We start from the raw sequence: 13516 nt of genomic DNA, 5'->3' as shown, positions 1-13516 counted from the left end.
TTATGGACTGTATATTTAACTCATTATTATGGTAAAACCTGACACATATTAGGTTTGGGTTTGACTAACTACAGGTGAAAGTTGTACTGCAAAGTCCCTTTGCAGCTGCAATAGTGAGTAAGTCTTTTAATCAACTTTTAATTGCACTACCTGTCTCACTCCCCTCTCTCCCTCCACCACCTTTCTGGCATTTGGCTCCCACTGTTTCTCATTGGCCTAACTACAGATGGCACCCGACTGTTGGAAAGGCGAGCCAGTGAACTGTGGTCCGTCGGTTCCAACTGTCACCCCATGTGGAAATATCCTGGTTGGCCATTTGTTCATGCCCCAGTTCAGTCGTCAGGCTGACTTCCCTACCTCTCCCCTTGACTTACAGCCACACAAAGCTGTAATACTTTCTAATTGGCAAATACATGCAGCTGGACCCCTGACCTCTCCTCAGTTGCTTGCTTGCCACATTTACTCCCTCCTCTTAATCTTGTCACCACCCAGTGCACTCCTACTTTCTCCCCATAGTGATCACTTACCTTAATTGTAAATGGACACTACCTTTCATAAAAGAGCTAACTATTGCTTTCTATGTTACCATCTGAGATATGTTGTTTTAATTGATAAAAGAACAAAATATTAAACAATAATTATCTCTTTCAAAAAAGGAAGTGGACTTTTCTTCTGACTCCCTACTCAGTCCCCCATGTCCGACTTTGTTTTATTTTGTGGTTGTTGATAATGTTGTTGTTTTGTGCCCGCAGCTCCCAGTATGATGTCCCTACGCCAACGCCACATTGACCCCCAGCTGGCCATGGGCTCCCAGAGGTTGGTAGAGAGTTGCCTGTTGGCGGGGCAGCAGGGAGAGGGAACCCCATACTCATCCAGGTCTAGGGCTACCCTCAGACAGTCACGCAGCCAGTCGTTTGGGCAGCTTGAGTGTCTTCCTCTGCCTCCTCTTTCCTCAGCTGTGTCTCATCCTTCCATCATCTTCAGCTCCAGCCCAAACCCTCAGTCCTTGTCCTCCTCTTCCTCCTGCTTACCCAGCGCTGTGGGTGGGGGTGTAACCCATCATTCCTCCCATTTATATCACACTTCTTTCCAGCCCATGGACCCCATTCCTGATTTTACCTCGTGCAGCGACAGCTTCGGGTACCCGCCTCTTTCCAATTCTCCACACACATCGCATGTGCGTGGTTTTTCTTTTCCACCACCTTCTGTCACTTCAGTTTTTCAACACATGTATCATAGCCTAGGCACATTTTCTTCCTTTTTTCGCTTTGAGTTCACTTTTTTTTCATGCTTTCTGTAGTTTTTTGTTTTTTTTTGTTTTTTTTTCTTTCACATTATTGCACCTGATGAGGCATTACAGAATCTATACATTTACTGTTTTTCAACCTCTCTCAGTGTTCCTGGTGTTCTTTGCCTGCACAACTAACAAGTGTGGAGTTCCAGTGTCCAGGCTGTGCCCAGCGTGTCCATGGCTTTGCAGGCATAGTGTAGATACACCCCAGCATGCAAGGCTTCAACTTAAACTCTTTGGGTCTGTTTTTTCTTGTTTCCTCTAACTTTTGTGTTTTGTTTTTTTTCCCACAGGGACCTAAATCGCTCCGACTCCGACTCGTCCCTGTCCCTCTCTCAAGTTGGTGATCGGCTATCTGCTTACAGCTCCAAAGGCCACCTAATGAAGCCCACCTCTCTCATGCACGGCCTGTCCTCCCGCACAGAGGATGCTATCTCACTGCATGCTCACACCCCCAACGGAGGCAACCGCATTCATGAGGGCAGTCCTGCCGAGCTCGTCCCTGACAGTCCCATACTCATGAAGAAGGTGTACGGCATGGAGAAGTCGCCCAGCCTGGGAGAGATCAACAGTCTGTCAGAGTCGTCCCGCTCCCTCAGCCCCAACTCCACTGAACCTGACACACCATCACCTACAGGAGGGCAACTTGGGGCCGTGGGGCCAAAGGGCAGCACCCGCATCCCACAGCTGTCCTCCAAGAAGAGCCCTCTGGAGGAGGACAGTGGCTCAACAGGAGAAGACACAGATTCCACTGCCAGCCGCAAGAAACACACCTTCAAGATCTTCAAGAAACAGAAGAAATAAGGGCTACATGAACTACAGGCTTTCAAAGCTTTCTGACTGTGTTCCTTCAGTCTGTTTTTGAAAAAAAGTTTCAAAGTTTTTGGGGTTCATTAATGGTGAAATGATGGCACAATTTGTTGCCGCTGCATCTTTGTGTAGGCACAGCACCTACTGAGAGAAGCTGTGGACTGTGGGAGCAAACAGCTTTTGAGTTTTATCTGCTTATTTGGTCAATGTTGAATATGTGGGGAATGGGTAGGTTTGTATATTGGAATGTAAAGTATTATTTATTCAGCAGGAAATTGTGCCAGTCTCAAAGGGAAATGTGTCTCCCAGTTGGTTTTTCTTTCTTGTTCTACAATCTATAACATTTTGCATGTCTTCACTTTTGTTTGACTGATACTCGAATGCTCTTAGTGTTTGCTTGTCGTTAACCTGCTTAAACTACACTTGATGTTTCTTTTATTGCTACCTAACCACCTAGCCTACAAATCCAAAGTGAATGCGCACTCTTTTATTTTGACTGAGTACTTTGTTTCTATTGATGGTTACAAGTTTTTCTGTCTTTTGTTGTCTTCTTCTTGGCAGAGCAAATAACACATTGAGAAGATCCTCAAACAGAAGTGTAGTAGTGAAAGCGGGACTAGTGTATTTGTGACTCAGATTTCACTTTCAGCTGTCAAAAAATGTGCTAAGTACTGTTTGGATTAAAAATGCCGTAGTAATAATTTGCAGCCTCAGCTGTAACCCGAGAGCCCCTGAGTGACATCATCTTGCCTACAAATGAGAGTTGGACAAGAGGTAAATCTCCCTACAAAGTTACAAAAGGACCATTAAATTGCAGCATTTTTCTTTTAGGGTTTTTAATATTTAGGGTTGAGTGCATGTGAGCATGAGTGTGAGAGAAGAATGCTGTGCTGATGTGTCAAGCTTTAAAACAATGCCAAGTTTCACTACTGATTAATCTTTGGGTTTATATGTATCCTCCCTGGACCGGGAGTCAAACAAGTGTTTGACAAGCGGGACAGGAGTCAAACACTTGTTTGATGTTCTGATTAAAATGTCCAGATTGGATGTTGTGTCCTTTTATCATTAGGCAGAAATGTAACCAAAAACTTAATTACCAAAATGTTAAACATAAGTTAAAAAATACCAGACACTGCGTGACAATGGACTCTTTTCTGTCTGTGTAGTGAATTTAAAAATTAGGCTACAACTCGGAAAAAGTCTCTCTGAGGTGCTAGCTTTGTACACCTGCAGTATATACCATGAAAACCAGGATATTTAACACAAAATACTCAAAGCATATTTTTAGTCATAGCTATTTAAAAAAAAAAAACAGTTAACAGTTATGTCTTGTTTTTTAAGATTATCCTCCTAAAAGATAAATGGCATCCACAAACATGGTGCGACTTTAACTTGGATTTTGGCTCCTGCTCTTCTGTGTCTTATCGTTTTTGTTTGAATAATTATTCAGGTGGACAATGAAAACTTCACAGTAGTTTGTCAGTGAAGGATGGGCGCTGGTAAGGGCTAAACTACAAGGCAAAATAATTTGCTCTGTATGAGATAGGAATTTTCAAATTGTAATCTACCTTTTAAGGAAGTTCAACAAGTTATGGAGGCAGAAGACCAATAGTGTCAAAAGTGCCAAATCACTGTTCCTGTCAGAGGCCTTTGTATTTGTAGTGTGTTTGGCTATTTGAGCCCCTTTTACACAGAACCCAAAACCACATGATGTATACTGTATATTCTGAGTTCAAACACTGAATGTCCAAGGGTATTCTTTCTGTAACAGTATCATCAGTATGATATGTTTACATTTGTTACAGATAATTCCCATCCTCAGATTACCACAGCAAAGAACGTTGTGCCAGTTTTAATACTGACAGCTTTGTATGAGCACAGAACTATGCATCCGTAGTTGTAGATGATTACTAAAGTAGTGCGGACACCAGACTAGGGTGCTCCTGATCAAAGAACAACCAAAAAGTGCTGCAAAAGACAGTCGGCCTCCCCCAGCCTCATAATGTAACAGGTGGTTTGGATGTTTAAGACATGTCGAAATATGTTATTTTAGAAACCAGCTGAAAAAAAATAACAATTTCCTACTGGTACTTTTTTAAAGTGTCATTTGTACTTCTTTTGCACGACAGCTGTAAATGGTTTATGCCATCTGAATGTGTTTGAGTGGGTGTGTGTGTGTGTGTGTCCGTCTGCTCCCAGTATAATGCACTGTAATGTTGATGCATGTCAACTGCTGTAACGAAACCTATATTGGGTTAGAAGAGTGGATCGGCTTAAGCTCTTTACTCCCCACCCCTCTTGTTTTTTCTTTCTCTTTAATTTGAGCTTCTATTTATGAATACATACAGTATATTTGTACAGAGAAAATGATAATTTTGCATCTTCTGTGATGGTCTAGACTTTTATGGCACTCCTGCATGATGGCAATAAACTATTTTGAATGAAAAAATGAGCTGATTTTTCATAGATATCACACTACACATTACATGCTTCACAACATTTGGGTTTCCCCTCAAATCTGTAGAATTAAACAAAGGTTTGGTTCTCTCGAATAAGATGTCTCAAAGATGGCAGCGAACTTAATAAGTTTGCTACAAATCAAAATTAAAATGTAAAAGTACAATCTTCCTGACAGGTGAATTAAGTCAGTCTACTTTTAGTTACATTATCTCACAAAAGTGAGTACACCCCTCACATTTTTGCTAATTATTTATTATAACTTTTCGTGGGATAACACTATGGAAATGGAACTTTGATATAACTTAAAGTAGTGAGTGTACAACTTGTATAGCAGTATAGATTTACTGTCCTCTGAAAATAACTCAACACACAACCATTAATGTCTAAACAGCTGGCAACACAAGTGAGTAGACCTCACAGTGAACATGTCCAAATTGTGCCTAATTGTGTCGTTGTCCCTCCCTGGTGTCATGTGACTCGTTAGTCTTACAAGGTTTCAGGTGTGAATTGGGAGCAGGGCTGTTTGGTGTTTTCTCTCTTATACTCTCATACTAGTTACTGGATATTCATCATGGCACCTCATGGCAAAGAACTCTCTGAGGATCTGAAAAATGGAATTGTTGCTCTTCATAAAGATGGTTATAAGAAGAAGATGGCTATAAGAAGATTGCTAACACCCTGAAACAGAGCTACAGCATGGTGGCCAAGATCATACAGCGGTTTTCCAGGAAAGGTTCCACTTGGAACAGGCCTCGCCAGGGTCGACCAAAGAAGTTGAGTCCACGTGTTCAGCGTCATATCCAGAGGTTGGCTTAAAAAAAATAGACGAATGAGTGCTGCCTGCATTGCTGCAGAGGTTGAAGAAGTGGGGGGTCAGTCTGTCAGTGCTCAGACCATACGCCATACACTGCATCAAATCGGTCTGCATGGCCGTAGTCCCAGAAGGAAGCCTCTTCTGAAGCTGATGCACAAGAGAGCCCACAAACAGTTTGCTGAAGACAAGCAGTCCAAGAACAGAACCAGAACCAGGTCCTGTGGTCTGACGAGACCAAGATAAACAAGCATGTGTGGCAGCACCCTGGTGAGGAGTACAAAGACAACTGTGTCTTGCCTACAGTCAAGCATGGTGGTGGTAGCGTCATGGTCTGGGGCTCCATGAGTGCTGCTGACACTGGGGAGCTGCAGTTCACTGAGGGAAACATGAATTCCAACATGTACATTGACATTCTGAAGCAGAGCATGATCCCCCCCCCTTCGGAAACTGGGCTGCAGGGCAGTTTTCCAACATGATAACAACCCCAAACACACGTCCAAGATGACAACTGCCTTGCTGAGGAAGCTGAAGGTAAATGTGATGGACTGGCCAAGTATGTCTCCAGACTTAAACCTAATTGAGCACCTGTTGGGCATCCTCAGGCGGAAGGTGGAGGAGCGCAAGGTGTCTAACATCCACCAGCGCCATGATGTCATCATGGAGGAGTGGAAGAGGATTCCAGTAGCAACCTGTGCAGCTCTGGTGAATTCCATGCCCAAGAGGGTTAAGGCAGTGCTAGATAATAATGGTGGTCACACAAAAATATTGACAGTTTGGGCACAATTTGGACATGTTCACTGTGAGGTCTACTCACTTGTGTTGCCAGCTGTTTAGACATTAATGGCTGTGTGTTGAGTTATTTTCAAGGGAATGTTAAATCTATACTGCTATACAAGCTGTACACTCACTACTTTAAGTTATATCAAAGTTTCATTTCTATAGTGTTGTCCCATGAAAAGATATAATAAAATATTGGCAAAAATGTGAGGGGTGTACTCACTTTTGTGAGATACTGTATATGTAAGTATTGCTATGTGGCCTGATTCACAAAGCTCCACCTTAACTACAATGTGTATATAGTAATTGGGTGGAGCAGTGTGCTGTTAAATATTTACCTAAGCTTCATAACTGAGGTGGAGCAGGATGAGGTCCGGATCTTGAGGATTCTTGTTTCTCTTTAGCTTGAAAATCTTTAATGGAGAGATTAATGACAACACTGTGTGGACCATGGATTTCTATACACTGTATAAATATGTCTGTCATCTGTTTTGCCTCAGTATGCAGGTAGGCGCAGGTTTCATCTCTTGATCTCTGAAACATTGGTTCCTTCTGCTTTTAACTAACAACTGTCATTAGCAACTTTGTTTATGAGTATGTGCAACTGTATCTGTTTGTGTCCTCTGTCACAAACAGATTGTCTGGGGTTTAGACAAGGTGACACTCCTGAATCCTCCAGAGGAGCCTCTGCCGGACCATAATTTGGAAATACTTTACTCTTGTGATGAGCCTGCTGCAGTACAGCTGGACTGTATTGTATCCTTTGACACTGGCATCATTTCCACCCTCCTGCTAAGACAGTGGAGCTGCGTCCCCGGTGACCCTGAAATAAGGACTGTGGAGCTGAACCTGCCGGACTGGTTGGTGTATCAAGCTGATGGGATTGTTCCAGAGTCTCAGTGGGTGCTGAGTTGTGTCCTTCGAGCCTCGGTCAGATACAGTGGATTTGATGACACTGAGGTGTCTATCACAGCTCAGGATGTGGCAGCTCTGCAGCCTAAGCCCTTCTTTAGTCGACCTGTCAAACAGCATCAACTCTGCCTTAGCTGGAGTACAGAAATGCTGCAATTAACGCAACAGTTTTTAAAGAGACAATGCCCTATGGAGCAAGGTAAGGTTGAATCTGCTTAAGTTCAGTTGATAAAGGCACCTTAAATCAAAAATAGTCCAAGTGGAGCTTTAAAAACTTAAATTTCCTAAAATCAGAGAACAATTTTCCATATTGGTCTGTTTTTAGATGATAGTTATGGAATAAATTATGTTTGTCATGCAGAAACGGTGCATTTGCTGTCTTCAATTTATGCTTCAACTGGAGAAAACTTTGGTATCACAAAGACCCTGGACCCTTACAGCAGTGAGGTTCTGGAGTATTTGCGTATTAAAGCCATCTCTTTCCCATGGTAAGACAAAAGGCGCACTGTCCACTGTCTGTTACACAGATACAGAGATATATTTAGGGTCAGTTAAGGAAGTGTATTTATATTTTTCCCAGGTGTTTGATCTCTATCTGGATATTTGTGACCACACACTGCCAGGAAAGTATGTGTGGCGTGTTTCATCATATCGACTCTCATAATAACTACGTCACACCAGCAGTGTTCCTCACAAATTCAGGTATAATTAAGATTTTTCTCTAACCTCTCAGATCTTGAGGCTCTTCGTGTAACTACCCAATACTTACTCTAGTGTCTCATATACAGGCCAGCTACACATCCAGGTGAATGGAGAGTCTGAGGAATCCTCTGCATTCCTCTCTCCATTCAAGGTGCCTTTGAGTGAGTGGTGCCAACTCAGTTTGATGTTGCAGGGTCAAACAGTGAGTAGTCTCTTGTTGACAAGCGATATCTTTGGAGCATGTGAATAATGGTAATGGTAATAAAAATGAAGTTGTCATGGTGACTGTATCTCAGGTGACTGTCTCCATGGTGTGTGTGGATCAGGAGCAGAGAACGGTTCGATCTACAGAACATTTGTAAGTCTACTCTTAACATGACAAAGTGATTGAACTGTATTAATAGCAGAAATGCGCTTGAAGTGTTCTTCATGTATATTAACACCATGTCTTATAGGCTGAGACATACTCTCATCCTGGATGACACAGAGGGATATTTTGTGATTGGAGGAGGAAAATATATAAGAGGTGTGGAAGGGTATTTTGGACCAGTGGTTTACTACCGCAGCAAAATATCACCTCACAGCATGGTAATACACTGCAGCTGCCCACAGTTATTATCCATGCCAACAATTAGCTACACTAGAGTCTGATGACTTCTCTCTTCTCCAGTCTGAGCCTGTTATTCCAGATGTTATTAAGGATGTGAACCTCACTCGATGGCTGCACAGCTGTCAAGAGTTTCATCTTGAGTTGAACATGAAAATCAGCGGCTACTCTCTCAAGGCCAAACAGAGGACAGAATCTGGTAATGGGCTTATATATCCACTAGGTGGTGCTAAAATGACTATCTCAAATATTCTAAACAACCCTGTAGATCTACTAAAGGTACAAAGAAACTAACTCACAGTGCGTTTTTTTTCCAGAGAGCTGTTTTGATGCCTTCCATAAGTGGGTGATAAAGGACAGACCATCATTAAATTCACAGTGTGAACAGTGGGAGGCAATTGTCCCTCACAGAAGACAAGCTGCAAAACTGTCCAAGTTATTTGCTTTCAAACATGGTAAGAGAAACTGCATAAAAAGTATTCACCTGGTGCTGGTACAAAATATCCAGACATGGGAAGTAACTATAACTAGGTTAACTTAAGTACTGCACTTGAGTTGAAAAGTTAGTGACCTTGTTCAAAACACGAGATACCTGCACCATGATTTAGCACTGTGAAAGGGGATCACTCTTCACAGTTAGTACTTACGAATGTTTCACTGGTAATATTTTGCATTTTCTTAACACCCTTTTATATCCAGTTATCCCTCCTTAATTTTCCCTAAAGCAGCTTTAAGATCACAGACATCACCCGATTCCACACAGTCTGCCAGTGTTTATAACATACGCTTGCTTGTGAAGGGTTGTTCTACTCACTGGTTGTATCTGTGTGTTATCTAACATAAACCAATGAAACCAGTTCCATTGCTGACTTGTAGGAGGAAGAAGGGTTAGTCTGCCAGCTGTGGGCAGAGCACTGTACTCCCTATCACTTCATAAGCTGGGCAGAGCGAGCAGCACTGGAGTGATCAGAGAAGTGTTACCACTGCTGCTTCAAGCTGGCTGCTTAGCTGATAACAGAGCTCTGCACATGTCATCGGTGCTCTACAGCACTGGCATGGGAGTGAGGAAACAGCCCTATAAGGTGTGTGTGTGTGTGTTTCCGGATATGGATCATAGCAGAACTATGCCTGTGTTGTGAACGTGTCCAATTTTTTTTATGTTCTCTCATGCCCTCGTGTTTGGTGCAGGCTTGGCTACTTGCCCTGCTGGCAGCCCAGAAGGATGATCGATTAGCACTTCTGCATCTTGGGCACCTGCACCACCGAGGGCTTCACGGTCTCCCCACAGACCAAGACCTGGCCTATGTATATTATGCAAACATTGCTAAACAGACAACTTTAGACCGTCATAATCCCACACCAGAGCAGGTAACACATGTATAACTGGATCTTTGGAGAGATTTTTGCATAATTAACATAACTAATATTAGCCTTTTCTTGCCCAATATGCACTCTAATTAATGGCATGATTTAAATGATCATGAACATATTTGTGAATAACTATATAACACAAATGTTTGGGAACTGTTTGTAGGGTATATTAATATATACTAGCAGTATCAGACATACAGTAATTGTGCTGCAGAGGCTGGGAAAAAACTCATACATCTAATCTACACTTATTTTCTTCACATTATTTACCTGTGGGGTTATTAGAAACATATGAGCTAATATGTGATATGGTAATACATTTTCTGCTCCCCTTATTGTGGGTATAGTTTTCAGATTTCTATCTTCAATAAGTTTACCTTTGCTTTCCATACAAACAAAAGATAACAGTATGATAAACATGGTATTATTACATTTCATTCAAAGCACACAGTAGCATTTCTGCAACAAAAGAAAATGAAATCCTTTGATTTTTTTACACATGTTTTCCCTCTTTCCTTTCTTTTATTTTTTTAGACATTTGTTGAGGCTGTCTACCTGAACAATGATGAGCTGCTGAATCTCCAGACAAATGAAGACCATCATATCTTCCAGTGGCTAAAACTGCAGGCACGCAGGGGAGTAGCTGAAGCTGAGGTACCCTGTCATCTCTGAATATGGAAAAGCACAGAAAGTTAGATTTTAAAAGTAGTGGGATAAAAATAAAAACAAATATGACAGATTTTAAGAAATAAGACCTCTGGTTGTGTGTGCGCACTTCTCAGATTTTAAGTTTGAGCCTCAAACTGCATCTTAGAGGGTAAAAAGAAAATGACACATGGACAAGGTGTGGCTATTTTATCATGGATTATTTTTTTGAAACTGTCTTGCAGCAAGCAATTGCCCGCATGCTGTTCTGGGGTCAGCAGGGAGTGTCTCCAGACATCCAAAAGGCTGTGAGACACTACGAAAGGGGAGCTGTCCAATGGGGGGACCCAGTGTCAATGTATGACTACGGCATAGTTCTACTGCAGGTCAGATTTACAGTTCTTGTACAGTGATGTGTGATTCTCTTGAAGAAGTAACAATTCCTCTGTAGTTATTTATGTGCATTATTTCATATTATCTGATATAAATGTGTTTCTCTGTAGGGACATGGGGTTGAAAAGGACATTCCAAAAGCTGTCACTTTCCTCCAGAAAGCGATGGACCAGGTTCTGTATGGCTAAAACTTAATCACAGCATTACTACTGTCATCAATCTGCTTTTCCCACTTTGCACACCCCATATTACTTCTCACAAGTTTTCTGTCCCACAGGGTTTTGTTCCTGCAATCAGTGCCCTGGCCTGGTACTATGAGCAGTTTGAACAGGACTACAAGCAGGCAGTGCAGCTATGGGAAAAAGCTGATCTCCTCGAGAGTCCAGATGCTGCTTTGAATCTTGGTGTCATATACTCACAGGGTCTGTATCCAGGAAAAGCTGCTGACGAGGTGAGCAAAACTGTAAAAAAAAACAAAAAAAAAAAAACCCAAAAAACAAATAAATACACATCATCCACTCATATACTAACGCACTAGTCTTCAACGACTAAATCATGAGGTACAAAATGAGTCTTTTCCACAGTATATGGCCTATAAGTACTATCTGAGGTCAGCAGAAAGAGGGAACATCAGGGGGGCACTTCACCTCGCAGACAGCTGGACCACTGGGATACCTGGCCGTGTCAATAGACGTCCATCAGATGCTGTTTTGTTAGTTGCTAACCCTTTTATTTATTTCATTTCACATACTGCATATGATATTTCCTTATGTCATGACTGAAATATCTGTTCAACTGCCTGCAGGTGGGTAAAGTGGGCAGCTGAGCACAACGGATACCTGGGCAGTGTCTTACGGAAAGCCTTGGATTCATATCTCAAGAGTGACATGTAAACTTTTCTCTTTATTCACACTTGCCATGATCCTTATTATGATTAAGCTTCTTGGTTGCAGTTGCAACAAATTGACATTCTCACTCCTCAACAGGTTCAGCTCACTTTTATATTTCATAGTGGCTGCTGAGTTGGGGTATGCCGCCGCACAGTTCAATGTGGCATATCTCTGTGAACAAAATACAGTGAGTTTTAGAAAATATACATCTGAAACTTCTCTCTATTAGCTGTAGTGTCATGGTCATGTGACTGTTTCTCTTGCTCTACAGTCACTCTTGGAATTTGTTTTCACTCTGTGTGTCAATAGGGAAGTTTCCTGGATCCGGCTTTTGCATCACGCTGTATGTTGAGATATTACAACCTGACAATCCAGAGCCAAAATCCTGACACTAATGGTAAATCGCTATTTTTGAAACCGAAATATTTGCACACTTGTGCACAAACTTACTGTACTTTATTTGACCTCTAATTCTATCATCTCTCCAGCCTTGATTAGGATGGGTGACCTGTTGTATGAGGGGCAGGTTGACGGGCAGAAGAACTTGTTTTCTGCAGCAGAGATGTACAAACTGGCAGCACTACGGAACAAGCCACAGGTCTGTTTCATTTGAATCAATGTTTTTGTGTGTATATCTTGTGCATGTAAGTTATACTGTTCTTCTACAGGGATGGTACAACCTTGGCCTCCTTGCTGAAGAGGGTTTCAGGCTGCCGCTGTCAATACTGACTGACCTGGGCCTCTCAGAGCTGTACTTAGCAGACAACAATTTGCTTCTAAGTGCTTTGTATAGAAGGTGTGTTCAATTCGTATGTGTATGTATCAGTTTTGAAAGTGCTGCATACTGTCTTCAATGTAAATCTGTAAAAAAAAAAAAATGATTCTGTATTTTCTTCCAAAAGATGCAGAGACTCAGAAGACACAGATTCCTACTTGCCTTGCAGCCTTGCCCTCTTCAATGTGTATCTTCAGTCATTCCAAAAAGACTATAGTGCTATTATTAAGGTCAGTGTAATGTGTCGAAGGTACATATCTAATTATTGTATATATCTAAGTAGTCATGCTATAATATAAAAATACTTAAATATTTTTGCATTTGAAATTTTACCCGAGTAAAAGTACAGAAGTATTAGCAGGAGAAAAAAAACTTCATTAGAGTGTTTGAATAAATGTACGTGGTTTCCACCACTAGAAATACAGCAGCAGGTCAACAGGCACATCAATAAAGACTTAATTGTGATGTTGACATTTGGGTCATGTTATTTCCCACAGTTCTCTGCTGCTGTTGCTGCGGTTGCAGCTCCAACGATATTCCTAATCGTCCTTGGTGTACTCAGGGGACGTGTCCTGTCTCTCAGCTAGAGGCAAAATTCTTATCAGGATCATCAGCCCAACAAACTGAAGGACTAAACTGAAAAGTTGAGCTCCACACCGACAGCGCAGCAAGTCTCTCAGTTTACATACTGTATGTTTACTTTGAATTAATGTTTTGTACCTGCCTGAAATGTTTCTGGTTTGTATTTTTCATATTGTTAAAAGAATGTATTGACTTTAGAATTAACTTGAATGTACAATAAATAACCTGAATAAGTGCCATGAAACCTGTAGTGAGCTTCAAGATATTGTTGGTTGATAACAGATGTTGTTCTTAGATGTCCTCTTGTCTCTCATTGTAATGACTCTCATGGCGGTTTGTGGGTGACTTACAGAATATCAGGTCAACCATTACCACTTTTATCATTTATCAAAGTGCTTACTAAACAAGTATCTAACAGGTTACCTGGGCCTCACATCTTAAATTTGAAAATTACATTAACTAACTTAAACCCACAGTATTGTTTTCC

General features: G+C 41.6%; 2 protein-coding genes across 4 annotated transcripts in view; both read left to right on the top strand.

Annotated features, from left to right (window-relative positions):
- stim1a (stromal interaction molecule 1a) overlaps positions 1–4550 on the top strand; it is a 28494-nt gene extending 23944 nt beyond the window's left edge. The window contains exons 12-14 of one of the 3 annotated variants that reach the window (XM_056373542.1): positions 227–307; positions 753–1140; positions 1585–4550. In XM_056373542.1, coding sequence (XP_056229517.1) covers positions 227–307; positions 753–1140; positions 1585–2095 — 980 coding nt within the window. In that variant the 3' untranslated portion in view covers positions 2096–4550. The remainder of the gene's footprint in view (positions 1–226; positions 308–752; positions 1141–1584) is intronic. The other 2 variants (XM_056373540.1, XM_056373541.1) reach the window with 2 other exon arrangements.
- Positions 4551–6509: 1959 nt separating this feature from the next.
- On the top strand, positions 6510–13264 carry LOC130167280 (protein sel-1 homolog 3). The gene is made up of 23 exons (XM_056373288.1): positions 6510–6659; positions 6789–7263; positions 7426–7552; positions 7645–7766; positions 7853–7968; positions 8063–8124; positions 8222–8354; positions 8437–8572; positions 8691–8828; positions 9250–9455; positions 9562–9741; positions 10279–10398; positions 10635–10775; positions 10893–10955; positions 11060–11233; positions 11367–11494; positions 11588–11671; positions 11769–11859; positions 11982–12069; positions 12161–12270; positions 12341–12468; positions 12575–12677; positions 12945–13264. Exons 1-23 carry the CDS (start codon positions 6603–6605, stop codon positions 13032–13034), a joined length of 3072 nt encoding a protein of 1023 aa, XP_056229263.1. The 5' UTR covers positions 6510–6602; the 3' UTR covers positions 13035–13264.
- Positions 13265–13516: the final 252 nt, after the last annotated feature.

The sequence above is a fragment of the Seriola aureovittata genome, chromosome 4 (genome assembly GCF_021018895.1).
Source record: "Seriola aureovittata isolate HTS-2021-v1 ecotype China chromosome 4, ASM2101889v1, whole genome shotgun sequence".
Taxonomy (NCBI): domain Eukaryota; kingdom Metazoa; phylum Chordata; class Actinopteri; order Carangiformes; family Carangidae; genus Seriola; species Seriola aureovittata.
This window is presented reverse-complemented; position numbering and strand designations above follow the sequence as displayed.

Coding starts and splice junctions, on each gene's coding strand:
- LOC130167280 (XM_056373288.1), top strand. CDS start 6,603: ATGGATTTCTATACACTGTATAAATATGTCTGTCATCTGTTTTGCCTC. Junction 7,767..7,852: donor AGTGTTCCTCACAAATTCAG/GTATAATTAAGA, acceptor TCTCATATACAG/GCCAGCTACACATCCAGGTG. Junction 12,678..12,944: donor ACTATAGTGCTATTATTAAG/GTCAGTGTAATG, acceptor TATTTCCCACAG/TTCTCTGCTGCTGTTGCTGC.